The 17,267-nt window shown below is 49.1% G+C and overlaps 1 protein-coding gene and 7 non-coding genes across 8 annotated transcripts; 7 read left to right on the forward strand and 1 right to left on the reverse strand.

Moving 5' to 3' along the window:
- Nucleotides 1-1,836: 1,836 nt before the first annotated feature.
- Nucleotides 1,837-1,918, forward strand: TRNAS-UGA (transfer RNA serine (anticodon UGA)). Its single transcript has one exon. It is a non-coding gene; the product is annotated as a tRNA-Ser (tRNA).
- An 85-nt stretch (nt 1,919-2,003) lies between these two features.
- On the forward strand, nt 2,004-2,085 carry TRNAS-UGA (transfer RNA serine (anticodon UGA)). The gene has a single exon. It is a non-coding gene; the product is annotated as a tRNA-Ser (tRNA).
- A 110-nt stretch (nt 2,086-2,195) lies between these two features.
- LOC146200986 (uncharacterized) lies at nt 2,196-3,295 on the forward strand. Its single transcript, XM_084595615.1, has one exon. It carries the CDS (start codon nt 2,223-2,225, stop codon nt 3,288-3,290), a length of 1,068 nt encoding a protein of 355 aa, XP_084451741.1. The 5' UTR covers nt 2,196-2,222; the 3' UTR covers nt 3,291-3,295.
- Nucleotides 3,296-7,154: 3,859 nt separating this feature from the next.
- TRNAS-CGA (transfer RNA serine (anticodon CGA)) lies at nt 7,155-7,236 on the forward strand. Its single transcript has one exon. It is a non-coding gene; the product is annotated as a tRNA-Ser (tRNA).
- An 85-nt stretch (nt 7,237-7,321) lies between these two features.
- On the forward strand, nt 7,322-7,403 carry TRNAS-CGA (transfer RNA serine (anticodon CGA)). The gene has a single exon. It is a non-coding gene; the product is annotated as a tRNA-Ser (tRNA).
- Nucleotides 7,404-7,488: 85 nt separating this feature from the next.
- On the forward strand, nt 7,489-7,570 carry TRNAS-CGA (transfer RNA serine (anticodon CGA)). Its single transcript has one exon. It is a non-coding gene; the product is annotated as a tRNA-Ser (tRNA).
- Nucleotides 7,571-11,670: 4,100 nt separating this feature from the next.
- Nucleotides 11,671-11,746, reverse strand: TRNAS-CGA (transfer RNA serine (anticodon CGA)). The gene has a single exon. It is a non-coding gene; the product is annotated as a tRNA-Ser (tRNA).
- Nucleotides 11,747-16,465: 4,719 nt separating this feature from the next.
- TRNAS-CGA (transfer RNA serine (anticodon CGA)) lies at nt 16,466-16,547 on the forward strand. Its single transcript has one exon. It is a non-coding gene; the product is annotated as a tRNA-Ser (tRNA).
- The last annotated feature ends 720 nt before the right edge of the window (nt 16,548-17,267 follow it).

Genomic DNA, 17,267 nt, shown 5'->3' on the forward strand with positions numbered 1-17,267 from the left:
AGGGCGATCTATCTTTCAGAACATTCACAAAGCGAGAAGTGTGCTCGAATGCTGCGATGCAACTCATGCATGTGTTGCGTTACTGCAGTTGGACTTGGAGAAAGCTTTTGATTGTGTGGCGCATACTATTCTGTTCAGTATATTAGACTATGTTAATGTCGGCTCTGTTATTCGAGAGGGAGTGGCCTTGGCGTACCGTAACTGCACTACGAGATTAATTGTCAATAAGTCACTGGGGGCCCCCATCAACGTACGACGTTCAGTGCGCCAAGGTTGCCCCCTCAGCCCTCTTTTGTTCGGCATTTATATTGAAACATTGTGTTTAAGCATCCTACAAAACAATGACATTGATGGTTTTCGACTGCAGGAGTCAGAAGTCAAATTGCTGGCTTACGCAGATGACGTTGCGGTATTTTGTGTGAATAAAGAGAGTATAAAGAGGACAGTGGATGTGGTAAAACATTTTAGCAAAGTCACAGGGAGTAAAGTTAACTGGGGTAAGTGCCTGGGATTTTGGCACGGAGAATGGCAGCTGACCCCCGACACTTTCGCTAATGTATCGTGGGTTACAACGCCTGCAAAGTACTTGGGTGCGCCCTTGAAATTTTACAAGGAAAGCGAGCCATACTGGCTAGAGCAGGTCAAAGAAACCCGTGAAAAAGTGGAGAAATGGAAAAGCGCTCAATTATCAATATTTGCAAGAGCCGCAGTTTGCAACCTGTTTTTAATTAGTAAGCTATGGTATGTTATGCAAGTGTTGCATTGCTCCCGTGTAAATGTGCAAAAATTGCATCGAGTTTTTGCGGTGTTTGTTTGGGCCTCGAGTTGGGAGAGGTGCAGTCGGACAAATTTGTTCCGGCAGGTGAAGCATGGGGGGCTTGGTCTGGGTCATTTGTTTGTGCGACAGATTGTCAACAGGTTTATGTTTTTTAGGGATGCCAGCGATCCATTCCTGCGCACAGTGTGTCAACAAAGACTTGGTCGAGCTTTGCCTGATTTCGTAGTTTATACTCAAAGTATGTCGGGTTCTCTTTTTGGATTCTTTAGGGAAATTGTTTTGAGCGCAAAATTCTTAAGCGCACGGTTTTCGAAAGAGTATTTAAGTAATGTTAACAGGAGAACATTATACAAGGATGTTTGTGAAGTGGTCTTCCCGGTGCCCTTGTACCGAGCATTATAATATGGAGGCACCGGAAGTAATGTATTAAAACGCGTAAAGAAAATGCAAGTTGCTCCGGGAGCTAAAACGTTTTTCTTTATGCTACATACCGGTACTTTGAGTGTAAAATCATTTATGGAGGAAAAGGGTATGTTCCTACCGTGGGGGGCCCAATGTCTCATCTGCAAACAGCCAGAGACAATAGATCACGTGTTTTTGCATTGCTGGGAGGGGGTATATTTGTGGGATGTTCTGCAAAGGACAATAAAAAAACAGTTGCCACTTGATTCCCATGGCATTAGGTATTTGCCATTGGATAACCACGATGATATGCCGTTAGACCAGGTTATGTTAATGTGCCTCCACAGTATATGGCGCGCACGAATGGCTGGTTATCACTGCGATCCAGATGCACGGCCAGCCCGCATGTATTTCCGTGAAAGTGTGCAGCGATGGCTCGACGTGCTTAAATTGCAACCATGTGCTCCTGAGTGGCTGTCAAAGCTGGAAGCTTTGACGGTGCTCAAGGAATTTTAACATGACAATGCCTGCCCCTCAGTGGGTGTTAGGCAACGCTAACTACCTTAGTGTACATATATTATTCCTTTGTTCATGATGTTTTGAGTTCCAATGCAGTGTATTTGTGTCAAAGCCAGGCAATAAAGAAAAAAAAAAAAGCAGTCATGGCCGAGTGGTTAAGGCGATGGACTTGAAATCCATTGGGGTCTCCCCGCACAGGTTCGAATCCTGTCGGCTGCGTGATATGGGTCAAGCACTTATGTTTTGCAAAATTTAGGCATTCATGCAAGCACGAGTGCTCGTACATGTTCTACAGCACTCAACCGCAGTCGTGGCCGAGTGGTTAAGGCGATGGACTTGAAATCCATTGGGGTCTCCCCGCACAGGTTCGAATCCTGTCGGCTGCGTGATATGGGTCAAGCACTTATGTTTTGCAAAATTTAGGCATTCATGCAAGCACGAGTGCTCGTACGTGTTCTACAGCACTCAACCGCAGTCGTGGCCGAGTGGACTTCCGGCCGCCGAGGCGAACGGACGTGCCATCATGTGCTCCGACGGAGCGGTAACAGCGGCCCAGCTGGGTCGCGGAAACAGGATTGCGGACTTACCGGACCAGGATTATCAAGTCATTTCGCCTCAACTGCCATCAGGTCGGAATGTTTTAAATACTGTTTTTCTGCATGCCGATGTGAGATGTCGGCCGTATCGCGTGGAAGACTTCCGCGATGCGTTGGATAGTCTGGATATGCTCCCCGAGGTGATTGCCTTGGGGGCGTACCAGATGAATCACGTCTGGGCGCTTACATTCAAGAGCGGAGACGGGATGAAGAAAATGTTGGCCCTGCGTGATTTCAAGGTGAAGGAACGACGATGCGTCATCATCGACCCAATGAACCAGGACGTGAGGTTGAAGTTGCACTGGCTTGTCTACGGTGTCCATGACGACGACGTGCGATCTGCCCTGGCACCTTTTGGGAAGGTAACGGACATTTCGAAAGAAAAGTGGCGTGTCAGTGGCGTTGCGGACAAAGCATCAACGACAAGAGTAATTGGGCTCAAGCTGAAATCCGGTGTTTCGGTGGATGACCTCCCGCAACAGCTCCGCGTAGCAGGCGAGTTGGCTCTGGTTGTAGTGCCGGGCAGAGCTCCGCTTTGTCTCCGGTGCCGGACTGCGGGGCACATTAGACGCGAGTGTCGTGTTCCTCGTTGCACCCGATGCAGGCGCTTTGGTCATCGGGAGGACATGTGCGTTAAAACTTACGCGAGTGTTACTGGACCACTGCAACAAGAGGACGCTTCAGACCTCATTATGGATGAAGCCGACGCCGAGGAAGCAGCGAAAGGGAGGCTAGAAGTGTCCACGCGATGCCCTAACGCGTCTTCCGAAAATTCTGAAGGCTCCACGCAGGCCGCAAGCCGCGACACGAAAAGCCAGTCACTTGCTACACAAGTAAAGACGCCTTCGGAGGCTGCTGAGAAGTCCTCCGAGAGCACCTTGTCGGAGGGCCAGCCAGACGAACACACCCAGGACGGCATGCAGTCACCTGAAGTTACGAAGGCTGCGTCTAGTAGTGACCGAAGAGCAGCGTCAGCCGCAGGCAGTGGAAGTTAGCGGGAGCCGATGGAATTAACTGTGAACTCAAAAAGAACGCACGGGGACAGCGTGGGAGCAGGAGACGGCCTTGACTACACTAACAACGAGGGACCGCCCCCCAAAGCCGTCATGCCACGGCGACCTAGCTTCAGACCGAAGCCAAACATCTCCCTCGACCGGAATACGGTCGGGACACCGCCCTCGTAGCAAAGAGCGATTGTGAAGTTTGTGCACAAGGAACTGGACAAACCCTTCAAGGTGCTTCGACCGAGAAGCAAGGCCTCTTCGCAGTGGCTACGGGCTCAACCAAAAAAGCAAGTGCACATGCTCAACTGCTTCCCAGACTGCCGTGGTAAGCGCTGTGCGGTCCTTTTGTTTTGCAATTAAATGGCAGTAAACCTCCAGTCTGCGTTACGTATAGCCACCTTAAACGTTCGCGGAATGACAGCGAGGCGGCGGCAATATCAAGTTAGTCGGCTATTTCTTGAAAACGAATTGGACTTGGTCGCTATACAAGAAACGAAGGTAGAAAGTGAAGAACAAACGGACCGCATGGTGCAACCATTCAGAGATAGGTACAATGTATGTGTGTGTCATGCTGTTGGCAATTCGGCAGGATGTGTTATTTTTATTCGCAACAGTCTGGGCATTGTCGAGGAGGCAGTCACAGTGTGCCCTTCTGGACGCCTGATTGTTGTTGACTTTTCCTTCTCTAATTTGAAATGGCGTATGATATGCGTCTATGCACCTAATAAGGAAGGGGAGCGTAGGTTGTTCTTCGAGCAGCTCGAACAGCATTTGAAGGGTGAAAGATGTGTTGTTATGGTGGGTGACTTCAATTGTGTATGTATGCCTGAAGATCGCGTAAAACTTCAGCCTGTGAAGGACCCCAGCGCACACTTATTAAGGACGTTAACCACAGAGTATCATCTAGAAGATGTTGGTTGGCTTCTGTCACCTAATGGACAATGCCAGTACACCCATTTCCAAAGAGAAAGCCATGCGAGGCTAGATCGTGCATACATTTCCCTAGAACTCGCGCCTCTGTGCCGAAGTTATGAAGTTAAGCACGTGTCTTTTACAGATCACAGCCTAGTAGTTTTTTGCATAGGAGCAAAGGAAAATAAATCTAAATTTAACTGGGAGCTTTGGAAATTTAATTCTAAACTTTTGGATGATGAGAGCTATGTGAACGAAGTAAAGGAAATGTTCAACGCACTGTTTGCGACGAAATCAGGGGACTGGATGAGTGAGTGGGAAAGTTTTAAGAACAATATAAAAATGAAAGCAATAGAAAGAGCAACCATTTTACGACATGTCAGTAAAGAGAACGAGCAAGATCTGCACCGTCAACTCAACTTGTTGCTGAACCTAGATAGCGGGACGCCTGGATTGTGGTCGAAGCAGATTAAAGAAGTTAAGAATAAACTTGAGCTTATCGATGAAGAAAGATATAGGGGAGCTATTGTGCGAGCACGAGCAGAGCGATTATGGGTTGGCGAGACACCGAACAAGCGCTCACTCGGTGACGAGAAAAGATACGCGGAAAAAAACAAAATTAAAAAGATACTTCACCATAACGAAGTTGCAACAGAATGCGAGGTTATCAAAGAAGCGTTTGCAGAGTACTATAGTGAGCTACTTGGGCGGGCTAAGCAAAGGAAAGAACAATTCGAAAGTCAGTTTTTGCAGACCATGCCCAGGCTTGAGGATGAAGTTAAAGCCAGGCTTGAGCAACCAATCAGTGTACTTGAAATTGAGCAGGCTATAGAAGAAATAAGCGCTGGAAAATCACCCGGTCCTGACGGATTAGGGGCTGCTTTTTACAAGAAATTCAAATCAGAAGCCAGCAGGGCATTGTACTGCGTAATAAAGGAAGCATACCATGTTAAACAAATGCCGCCATCTTTCAAAGCTTCACATATTGTCTTAATTCCTAAATCAGATGACGCAGTCAAACTTCTATCGGTGGAGTCCTATCGGCCTATAAGCCTCACAAATGTGGATTATAAATTGTTTATGAAAGTGTTGGCAAGGAGGGTGCAAGGTGTCATTAAACAGTTGGTAGGTCCACACCAAACGTGCGGCATTAAGGGCCGCACTATCTGTACGAATGTACACACAGCAAGATGCGTTTTAGAGTGTTGCGATGCAGACGGAAGACATGTAGCAATGATGCAGCTTGACTTGTCAAAAGCATTTGACAACGTTTCACATGACGTCCTTTTCACCATTTTAGAGCATGTAAATATCGGAAGTGTTATCGTAGATGGAGTCAAAATGGCATACGCTGGGTGCTCTACCCGTATTATTGTAAATAAAAGTCTTACTGACGCAATAGCCGTGCGATCGTCAGTGAGGCAAGGATGTCCATTGTCCCCTCTTCTATTTGCCTTGTATCTAGAGCCCTTTTGTTTAGGCCTGATTAATAATGAAAGAATTCGTGGATTCAAGCTACAAGCATCTGAAGTGAAAGTACTTGCGTACGCGGATGATATTGCCATTTTCTGTGTGAACCGACAAAGCGTAAGTGAGGCAGTCGAGGTTGCCGGCGGTTTTTGCACCGCAACTGGCTGTGAGATTAACTGGGAAAAATCGGCTGGCTTTTGGCATGGTAACTGGTACGAAAGACCGGAAACGTTTGCAAACATGCGATGGACATCGTTGCCTACGAAGTATCTGGGTATGCCACTTGATAGCTATCAAGATAGCGAACAGTACTGGCGTCAAGAGACAGAAAGGGTCAGGGAAAAGGCGCAAGGCTGGCAAGGCCGTAATTTGTCCATGTTTGCCCGCGCGACTGTCTGCAATCTTTTTTTGATATCCAAGGTGTGGTTCGTACTCCAATTTTTGTTCATGAAACGCACAAATCTGCAAAAAATTCACAGAGTGTTCGCGGTTTTCATTTGGGGGGAAAGTTGGGAACGTACTAGTAGGACGAATTTGTTTCATTCTGTTTGTAATGGTGGATTAGGCCTGTCTCACCTGTTTTTAAGACAAATTGTGTCGCGATTTATTTTTCTGCGGGACCAGAAAGACTACTTTTTGCGCACAGTAATGCAAGTGCACTTAGGCAATGCCTTACCTGAATTTATTGTTTCATCATGCAATGACGGTGGACGCGCAGTAACTGGGTTTTGGCGAGAAGTTGTACTTGCAGTACAAATCTTAAAGGCTCGATTTTCCCTTGAGTACTTAAGTTCAGTGCAAAGGAAAAAACTGTACAGAGACCTACTGGATACAATGTTGCCAACACCCAGGTACCGAACAATATACTGTGGAGGCCCAGGAAATGATGTTTTAAAGAGAGTTAAAAAGATGAATATTAAGCCCAGCATTAAAACCTTCTTCTTTAAACTTCATACAGGCACGCTCCAAGTTAAGACTTGGTTAGAGGAAAAGGGAATATTCGTTCCATGGACAACTAACTGTATATTATGCAAGAAACCAGAAACAATAGATCATGTATTTATTGATTGCTGGGATCCAGTCTTCTACTGGGACATCTTGCAAAGGACTCTAAAGAAAGACCTACCAATAACACCGTACGGAATCCGTTTTCTACCAATTGAAAACGATGGAGACATTCCTTATGATCTAATCATGGTTCTGGGGCTCCACAGCATATGGCGAACAAGGATGGCTGTTAGGCACGCCGATGTAAACGTCCGTCCAGTCAGGGAGAATTTTATTGAAAGCATTTTGTACTTACGAGATGTTTACCGTACATTGCCAGAACCTCCAGACTGGATTGGCGTCCTAGATGAACTTGTTCATTTTAAGAAGTTTTAAGCATTCACGCTGACCACGGCATGGTCACCGTGTTTTATCTGTATATATTTGCAGTGTATTTGTCAAAGCAGGCAATAAAAAAAAAAAAAAGCAGTCGTGGCCGAGTGGTTAAGGCGATGGACTCGAAATCCATTGGGGTCTCCCCGCACAGGTTCGAATCCTGTCGGCTGCGTGATATGGGTCAAGCACTTATGTTTTGCAAAATTTAGGCATTCATGCAAGCACGAGTGCTCGTACATGTTCTACAGCACTCAACCGCAGTCGTGGCCGAGTGGTTAAGGCCACGGACTCGAAATCCATTGGGGTGTCCCCGCACAGGTTCGAATCCTGTCGGCTGCGTGATATGGGTCAAGCACTTATGTTTTGCAAAATTTAGGCATTCATGCAAGCACGAGTGCTCGTACATGTTCTACAGCACTCAACCGCAGTCGTGGCCGAGTGGTTAAGGCGATGGACTCGAAATCCATTGGGGTCTCCCCGCACAGGTTCGAATCCTGTCGGCTGCGTGATATGGGTCAAGCACTTATGTTTTGCAAAATTTAGGCTTTCATGCAAGCACGAGCGCTCGTACATGTTCTACAGCACTCAACCGCAGTCGTGGCCGAGACTTCCGGCCACCGAGCGTGACGGACGTGTTATGACGAGCTCCGTTGGAGCGGCTACAGCGGCCATGTCGAGCCGCAGTGACAGGATTTTTTCATCGGGTGAAGAATACTAGGTCGTATTGCCTAGTTTGCCTACAGGACGATTCGTTCTAAACACTTTTTTCTTGCACGGAGACATCAGGGTTTGCCCATACCGAGTGGAAGATTTCCGGTATGCACTCGCTCCCCTATCGCTCCTGCCGGAAGTTATCGCCCTCAGGGCGTACCGCATGAGCCACGTTTGGGCCTTTAAGGACGACGTGGGCGTAAAGAAGATTGTGCAAATGGGTGAGCTGAAAGTGAAATCTGCTCGATGCCTCGTGGTTGACCCGGCGAACCGAGACATCTGAATGAAGCTACATTGGCTGCTGCCCAGCGTACCGGACGAGGACGTGCGGCTCGCTTTCGCGCCGTTCGGCAAAGTGACCGACATATCTAAGGAGCGGTGGCGCGCACAGGGTGTGGCGGATAAGGGTTCGACCACGACGCTGGTGACGTTAAAGTTGAATGCCGGCGTGAAGCTGGACGACCTGCCCCACCAGGTGAACGTCGCTGGAGAGCTAGCCCTTGTGGTCGTTGCGGGCAGGGCTCCCCTCTGTCTGCGGTGTCGAGGCACGGGCCACATTCGGCGTGACTGCCGCATTCCACGGTGCGGTTCCTGCCGTCGCTTCGGACATGACGAGACCCAGTGTTCTCGGACGTACGTCAGCGTCGCAGGGCCCGTGAGCAGCGTAGACGCTGCCGAACTGCTCATGGATGAAGCCGACGCGGAGGAGGCATAGAGAGCGGCTAATGTATCGTCGCTGCAAGAGACCACGGTGGGCGCCCCACAGACGGATCAACTGGAGTGTCAACCTGTCGCTGGCGCAACGCCCGAGAAGTCTTCCCCAGAGTCTGCATCGGCCGTCGCCGTCGTGCCGAATGGTGCGGCTGTGACATTATTTGACTCTGTGGTTCGCGACACCCAGCCCATGGACGTTCTCGGTACAGCGGTCAGCCACACGGTCGGAAAACGGCCGCACGAGCAACTAGCTCCTAATGTGCCCCAACTTGGTGCCAGTGGCGGAGACGTGGCGTGACATGGTCCATAGGGTCACGAAGAGTCGGATACGACTGAACGCCTGAACTGGAACTGGAATCCGTTAGGGCCTGGTGCTTTACCAGCTGGCAGAGCGTCTATTGCGTCCTCTATTTCTTCGACGCAAATTGGCATTTCTAGTCGCTCCTTTTCTTCATCATCAAGCTTGGGCATTAGAGGCAAATATTCTGCTTCAAAATCCCCTACCATTTTTCGCGGGTGACCAAGTAGGTCTTTGAAATGACCGGCAATTACATGTTTGATAACACTGCCATCCGACGAAACATCATTCCCACTTCGTATTTTCCGTATTTCCTTACGGCTCGCGTATCGCGTTTCGTCCGATAAAGCGCGCTTTGTAGGTGCGTCAGCGGCCCACAGCTTCTCAGACCGTGCGCGAATAACCGCCGCTCTGTACTTATCTGTATCTAATCTTTCCAACTGTATCTTGATGCTCCTTAGTTCTTTGGAAAATGTACCTGGTTGTCCGCATTCTATACCAGTAAGGAATTCTAGTTGCTCACACAGGTGTTTTTCGTTTTGTTTCTGTTCATATGGCAGTTTACAACTTTTTTCAATTGCCTTCAGTTTTACTGCCTGTTTAAATTCTTCCCAGCCGACGGCAACACTTATCGGCAGCTCTGCAAGCAACTTTTTTAGCTCCTCCTCAACGTCCTTAACATAACCCTTGTCCTGCAACAATTTCGTGTTGAGTTTCCATAGGTCCCAATTAAAGCTGTTTTTGCTTTGATTTCTGCCGAAGTTTGCAATCACTAGACAGTGATCACTAAAGCACACTGGTCTAACCTCATACGATGTACACAGCGGCACTAATTCAAGCGATACATACAACCGATCAAGTCGTGCGTGGCTACTGCCTTGAAAATGAGTGAATTGGAGTTGAGTAGCATTTGCAAACACACTTCCAACATCTTCCAAGTTGTGACCGTGAATAACTGAATTCAGGATCTCCGCACTCTTATCCTTCACTGTCAAGCATTTTAAACGGTCTTCAGCGCGACAAACACAGTTGAAATCCCCCAACAAAACTATGACCTTTTCACAATCTAGGTACGTCTGGAAACGTTCAAAAAACATTATTCTCTCGGAAGCTATATTAGATGCGTACACACACATAACTCTGAAGTGTACATCGTAATGTGAAAAATCAACAATCAGGAGCCGGCCACTTTGACACGAAAACAGCGACTGCACATTTATACCAATATTGTTACGTATGAAAAGGGCACAGCCGCCAGAGAAACTAACTGAATGACACACACAAACGTCGAAATGCAGTCGGAAAGCGGACACCATTCGATCCGTCGCTTCTTGGCTATCAATTTTGGTTTCTTGAACAGCTACTACGTGCAGATCGTTCTCAATGAGAAGGCGGTTAAGCTGGCACTGTCGCCTGCTTGTTCCGAGGCCCCGTACGTTTATTGTAGCTACACGTAGCGCTTCAGGGAGGTTGATTGCCATGTCGAAGAAAGGAAAGGACCCTATCTCATGGTGTCTACCTAAACGACAAACCCCGCAACCCCATGCCACCTCTGTATGGCATGAACTACACAAAACTACGGAGGCGGTTTACCCGCCTGCCGTGTTTCTACAGGAATGTTCGGACGCGGCTTCAAGGTCGAACGCCTCATACCTGATGTTTTAGTCTGCGGCTCGTCTCCGCCGCTGGCACCAAGTTGGGGCACATTAGGAGCTAGTTGCTCGTGCGGCCGTTTTCCGACCGTGTGGCTGACCGCTGTACCGAGAACGTCCATGGGCTGGGTGTCGCGAACCACAGAGTCAAATAATGTCACAGCCGCACCATTCGGCACGACGGCGACGGCCGATGCAGACTCTGGGGAAGACTTCTCGGGCGTTGCGCCAGCGACAGGTTGACACTCCAGTTGATCCGTCTGTGGGGCGCCCACCGTGGTCTCTTGCAGCGACGATACATTAGCCGCTCTCTATGCCTCCTCCGCGTCGGCTTCATCCATGAGCAGTTCGGCAGCGTCTACGCTGCTCACGGGCCCTGCGACGCTGACGTACGTCCGAGAACACTGGGTCTCGTCATGTCCGAAGCGACGGCAGGAACCGCGCCGTGGAATGCGGCAGTCACGCCGAATGTGGCCCGTGCCTCGACACCGCAGACAGAGGGGAGCCCTGCCCGCAACGACCACAAGGGCTAGCTCTCCAGCGACGTTCACCTGGTGGGGCAGGTCGTCCAGCTTCACGCCGGCATTCAACTTTAACGTCACCAGCGTCGTGGTCGAACCCTTATCCGCCACACCCTGTGCGCGCCACCGCTCCTTAGATATGTCGGTCACTTTGCCGAACGGCGCGAAAGCGAGCCGCACGTCCTCGTCCGGTACGCTGGGCAGCCGCCAATGTAGCTTCATTCAGATGTCTCGGTTCGCCGGGTCAACCACGAGGCATCGAGCAGATTTCACTTTCAGCTCACCCATTTGCACAATCTTCTTTACGCCCACGTCGTCCTTAAAGGCCCAAACGTGGCTCATGCGGTACGCCCTGAGGGCGATAACTTCCGGCAGGAGCGATAGGGGAGCGAGTGCATACCGGAAATCTTCCACTCGGTATGGGCAAACCCTGATGTCTCCGTGCAAGAAAAAAGTGTTTAGAACGAATCGTCCTGTAGGCAAACTAGGCAATACGACCTAGTATTCTTCACCCGATGAAAAAATCCTGTCACTGCGGCTCGACATGGCCGCTGTAGCCGCTCCAACGCAGCTCGTCATAACACGTCCGTCACGCTCGGTGGCCGGAAGTCTCGGCCACGACTGCGGTTGAGTGCTGTAGAACATGTACGAGCACTCGTGCTTGCATGAATGCCTAAATTTTGCAAAACATAAGTGCTTGACCCATATCACGCAGCCGACAGGATTCGAACCTGTGCGGGGAGACCCCAATGGATTTCGAGTCCATCGCCTTAACCACTCGGCCGCAGTGACAGGATTTTTTCATCGGGTGAAGAATACTAGGTCGTATTGCCTAGTTTGCCTACAGGACGATTCGTTCTAAACACTTTTTTCTTGCACGGAGACATCAGGGTTTGCCCATACCGAGTGGAAGATTTCCGGTATGCACTCGCTCCCCTATCGCTCCTGCCGGAAGTTATCGCCCTCAGGGCGTACCGCATGAGCCACGTTTGGGCCTTTAAGGACGACGTGGGCGTAAAGAAGATTGTGCAAATGGGTGAGCTGAAAGTGAAATCTGCTCGATGCCTCGTGGTTGACCCGGCGAACCGAGACATCTGAATGAAGCTACATTGGCTGCTGCCCAGCGTACCGGACGAGGACGTGCGGCTCGCTTTCGCGCCGTTCGGCAAAGTGACCGACATATCTAAGGAGCGGTGGCGCGCACAGGGTGTGGCGGATAAGGGTTCGACCACGACGCTGGTGACGTTAAAGTTGAATGCCGGCGTGAAGCTGGACGACCTGCCCCACCAGGTGAACGTCGCTGGAGAGCTAGCCCTTGTGGTCGTTGCGGGCAGGGCTCCCCTCTGTCTGCGGTGTCGAGGCACGGGCCACATTCGGCGTGACTGCCGCATTCCACGGCGCGGTTCCTGCCGTCGCTTCGGACATGACGAGACCCAGTGTTCTCGGACGTACATCAGCGTCGCAGGGCCCGTGAGCAGCGTAGACGCTGCCGAACTGCTCATGGATGAAGCCGACGCGGAGGAGGCATAGAGAGCGGCTAATGTATCGTCGCTGCAAGAGACCACGGTGGGCGCCCCACAGACGGATCAACTGGAGTGTCAACCTGTCGCTGGCGCAACGCCCGAGAAGTCTTCCCCAGAGTCTGCATCGGCCGTCGCCGTCGTGCCGAATGGTGCGGCTGTGACATTATTTGACTCTGTAGTTCGCGACACCCAGCCCATGGACGTTCTCGGTACAGCGGTCAGCCACACGGTCGGAAAACGGCCGCACGAGCAACTAGCTCCTAATGTGCCCCAACTTGGTGCCAGTGGCGGAGACGAGCCGCCGACTAAAACATCAGGTATGAGGCGTTCGACCTTGAAACCGCGTCCGAACATTCCTGTAGAAACACGGCAGGCGGGTAAACCGCCTCCGTAGTTTTGTGTAGTTCATGCCATACAGAGGTGGCATGGGGTTGCGGGGTTTGTCGTTTAGGTAGACACCATGAGATAGGGTCCTTTCCTTTCTTCGACATGGCAATCAACCTCCCTGAAGCGCTACGTGTAGCTACAATAAACGTACGGGGCCTCGGAGCAAGAAGGCTACAGTGCCAGCTTAACCGCCTTCTCATTGAGAACGATCTGCACGTAGTAGCTGTTCAAGAAACCAAAATTGATAGCCAAGAAGCGACGGATCGAATGCTGCCCGCTTTCCGACTTGCATTTCGACGTTTGTGTGTGTCATTCAGTTTGTTCCTCTGGAGGCTGTGCCCTTTTCATACGTAGCAATGTTGGTATAAATGTGCAGTCGCTGTTTTCGTGTCAAAGTGGCCGGCTCCTGATTGTTGATTTTTCACATTACGATGTAAACTTCAGAGTTATGTGTGTGTATGCACCTAATATAGCTTCCGAGAGAATAATGTTTTTTGAACGTTTCCAGACGTACCTAGATTGTGAAAAGGTCACAGTTTTGTTGGGGGATTTCAACTGTGTTTGTCGCGCTAAGACCGTGTAAAATGCTTGACAGTGAACGATAAGAGTGCGGAGATCCTGAATTCAGTTATTCACGGTCACAACTTGGAAGATGTTGGAAGTGTGTTTGCAAATGCTACTCAACTCCAATTCACTCATTTTCAAGGCAGTAGCCACGCACGACTTGATCGGTTGTATGTATCGCTTGAATTAGTGCCGCTGTGTACATCGTATGAGGTTAGACCAGTGTGCTTTAGTGATCACTGTCTAGTGATTGCAAACTTCGGCAGAAATCAAAGCAAAAACAGCTTTAATTGGGACCTATGGAAACTCAACACGAAATAGTTGGAGGATGAGGGTTATGTTAAGGACGTTGAGGAGGAGCTAAAAAAGTTGCTTGCAGAGCAGCCGATAAGTGTTGCCGTTGGCTGGGAAGAATTTAAACAGGCAGTAAAACTGAAGGCAGTTGAAAAACGTAGTAAACTGCGATATGAACAGAAACAAAACGAAAAACACCTGTGAGCAACTAGAATTCCTTACTGGTATAGAATTCGCACAACCAGGTACATTTTCCAAAGAGCTAAGGAGCATCAAGATACAGTTGGAAAGATTAGATACAGATAGGTACAGAGCGGCGGTTATTCGCGCACGGTCTGAGAAGCTGTGGGCCGCTGAAGCACCTACAAAGCGCGCTTTATCGGACGAAAAGCGATACGCGAGCCGTAAGGAAATGCGGAAAATACGAAGTAGGAATGATGTTTCGTCGGGTGGCAGTGTTATCAAACATGTAATTGCCGGTCATTTCAAAGACCTAATTGGTCACCCGCGAAAAATGGTAGGGGATTTTGAAGCAGAATTTTTGCCTCTAATGCCCAAGCTTGATGATGAAGAAAAGGAGTGACTAGAAACGCCAATTTGCGTCGAAGAAATAGAGGACGCAATAGATGCTCTGCCAGCTGGTAAAGCACTAGGCCCTGACGGATTAGGGGCGTCCTTTTATAAGATGTTTAAGCCAGTGATAGCTCACCTCCTCCTGAAAGTTATCAATGAAGCTTATGAGCAAAACCGTGTTCCACTGTCCTTCAGAACTTCTCATACCACACTGATTCCGAAAACTGAGGAGCCGGAAAAGCGTTTGTTGGTGGGGTCTTATTGCCCGATAAGCCTCACCAAAGTTGATTATAAAATATTTATGAAAGTGTTGGCAAGACGACTGCAATGTGTGATAATAAAGCTGGTTGGCACGCATCAGACTTGTGGCATAAAGGGACGCAGCATTGCCATGAACATTCACGTAGCGCGAAGCGTACTAGAATGTTGTGACGCACTTGGTGACCGTGTGGCAATGATCAAACTGGATCTTGCAAAAGCATTTGACCGGGTGTCGCATAATGGGCTGTTTGCCATATTGGATCACTCCATTGTTGGGGATTTAATAACAGACGGCGTCAGAATGGCGTATGCCAACTGCACAACGCGAATTATAGTGAACGGAGAACTGACCGAAAGCCTGCAAGTGCGGTCGTCAGTTAGGCAGGGCTGTCCCATGTCGCCCCTGTTGTTTGCACTCTACCTTGAGCCTCTTTGCTTGGCTATCCGAAATAATGAGAGCGTAACGGGCTTCAGGCTTCAGTCAGCGCATGTTAAAATATTGGCCTATGCCGATGATATTGCGGTTTTCTGTTCAGATAGAGATAGCATCTGTGAAGCGACAAACGTAGTCCACAAGTATTGTCAGTCTACGGGGGCGTTAATAAACTGGGAAAAGAGCTATGGCTTCTGGCACGGCAGTTGGGAAGACACGCCAGAGTACTACTTTCGACTGCAGTGGTCAACGATTCCTACAATGTATCTAGGTGTACCTCTCCAAGCATACAGGGATCCTGATTCGTATTGGAAAGATGAAACTTTAAATGCAAAAGAAAAGGCCGATGCGTGGCAAGGAAGAAATTATCTGTATTTTCGCGGGCTACCGTGTGCAATTTATTTCTCACTGCAAAAATATGGTATCTCATGAATGTGCTCAGTGCCTCTCGGATCAGCATTCAAAAATTGCACCGTGTTTTCGCCGTTTTTATTTGGGCATCGACGTGGGAAAGAACCAGTCGGACAAACTTGTTCCTGTCTGCAAAAAAAGGTCGGCTAGGCCTTGCACATTTGTTTTTGAGGCAAGTCGTCTCACGATTTATGTTTCTGCAAAATCAAAATGACATGTTCCTGCGCACAGTTGTGCAACTCCGACTGTGCAGACTCCTTCCGGGATATGTGGTATGCTCTTGTCATGCTATGGGTGGGGCTGTGAGAGGGTACCTACGCGAAGTGGTACTTGCATACGGGATGCCGCATGCGCGATTTTCGATGCAATACTTGAGTGATGTCACGCGGAAAAAATTGTACTTAGATTTTTTTGGATGCAATGATTCCGGTTCCACTTTACCGTTTGCCATTATGTGGAGGCCCAGGAGTATATTTTTTGCACAGAGTGAAGAGAATGCCGGTGTTACCCTCGGTCAAATCCTTTTTCTTTAAACTTCATACCAACACGTTATCAGTAAAAACATGGCTTCATGAAAAAGGTCTTTTTGTACCCTGGACAACTAACTGTTACCTATGTAAGAAAGCTGAAACCTTAGAACACGTATTCCTGGATTGTTGGGATCCCATCTTTTTCTGGGATGTGCTTCAAAGGACATTTAAAAAAGAATTACCCCTAGATATGTACGGCATAAGATTCCTTCCGGTTTTACACGCTGACAATAGTCCACTGGATACGATTATGCTCCTCGGCCTCCACAGCTTGTGGAAAACGCGAATCAGTTGAACAATGCAGATGTTGATGTGCGCCCTGTGCGGGAACATTTTATAGAAAGTGTTGTACATTTGGGGGAAGTGTATCGAACACTCCCCGAACCACCAGAATGGATAGACCAGCTTAACAGCTTGGTAGAGATGAATAAATTTTAACGCGTCGTGTCCGCTAAAGGTTTGCTGACACGTTTTATCACTTTTGTATGTTGTGTATTGTGTGTCGAAGCCGGCAATAAAGAAAGAAAAAGCAGTCGTGGCCGAGTGGCTAAGGCGATGGACTCGAAATCCATTGGGGTCTCCCCGCACAGGTTCGAATCCTGTCGGCTGCGTGATATGGGTCAAGCACTTATGTTTTGCAAAATTTAGGCATTCATGCAAGCACGAGTGCTGGCACATTTTCTAGAGCACTCAACCGCAGTCGTGGCCGAGTGGTTAAGGGGGTGGACTCGAAATTTTTTGGTGTCTCCCCGCATAGGTTCGAATCCTGTCGGCTGCGTGATATGGGTCAAGCACCTATGTTTTGTAAAATGTAGGCATTCATTCAAGTACGAGTGCTGGCACATTTTCTACAGCGCTCAACCGCAGTCGTGGCCAAGTGGATTCTGCTTGCGGCCACGCCAGTGAACGGACGCAGGATACAGGGCTCCTCAGGAGCGGTTTCAGCGGCCATGTTAGGCCGCGGTAACAGGATTGCTGAACAGGGCAATACTTGCCAGGTTTGTTTGCCTGCACTGCCAACAAGTCGGTTTGTTTTGAATACCGTTTTTTTGCACGCAGATATCAGGGCCCGCCCGTACCGGGTGGAAGATTTCCGGGATGCGTTATCGCAGCACTCTCTAATTCCCGATGTTATCGCAATGGGGGCGTATCGGATGAGCCACGTCTGTGCCGTCACTTTCAAGGTTACTGAAGCAGTGACCAAGATTCTGAGTGTAGGTGAGCTTTGTGTGAAAAACAGTCGCTGCTTGGTGATAGACCCGGCGAACCAGGACGTGCGGCTGAAACTTCACTGGCTGCTACACAACGTGCCAGACGAGGATGTTCGTGCT

The sequence above is a fragment of the Amblyomma maculatum genome, chromosome 2, assembly GCF_055883805.1.
Source record: "Amblyomma maculatum isolate TAMU_Amacu chromosome 2, ASM5588380v1, whole genome shotgun sequence".
In the NCBI taxonomy this organism is placed as follows: Eukaryota; Metazoa; Arthropoda; class Arachnida; order Ixodida; family Ixodidae; genus Amblyomma; species Amblyomma maculatum.

Excerpts from the sequence above, each read along its gene's own strand:
- LOC146200986 (XM_084595615.1), top strand. The coding sequence starts at position 2,223 with ATGTGCTCCGACGGAGCGGTAACAGCGGCCCAGCTGGGTCGCGGAAAC.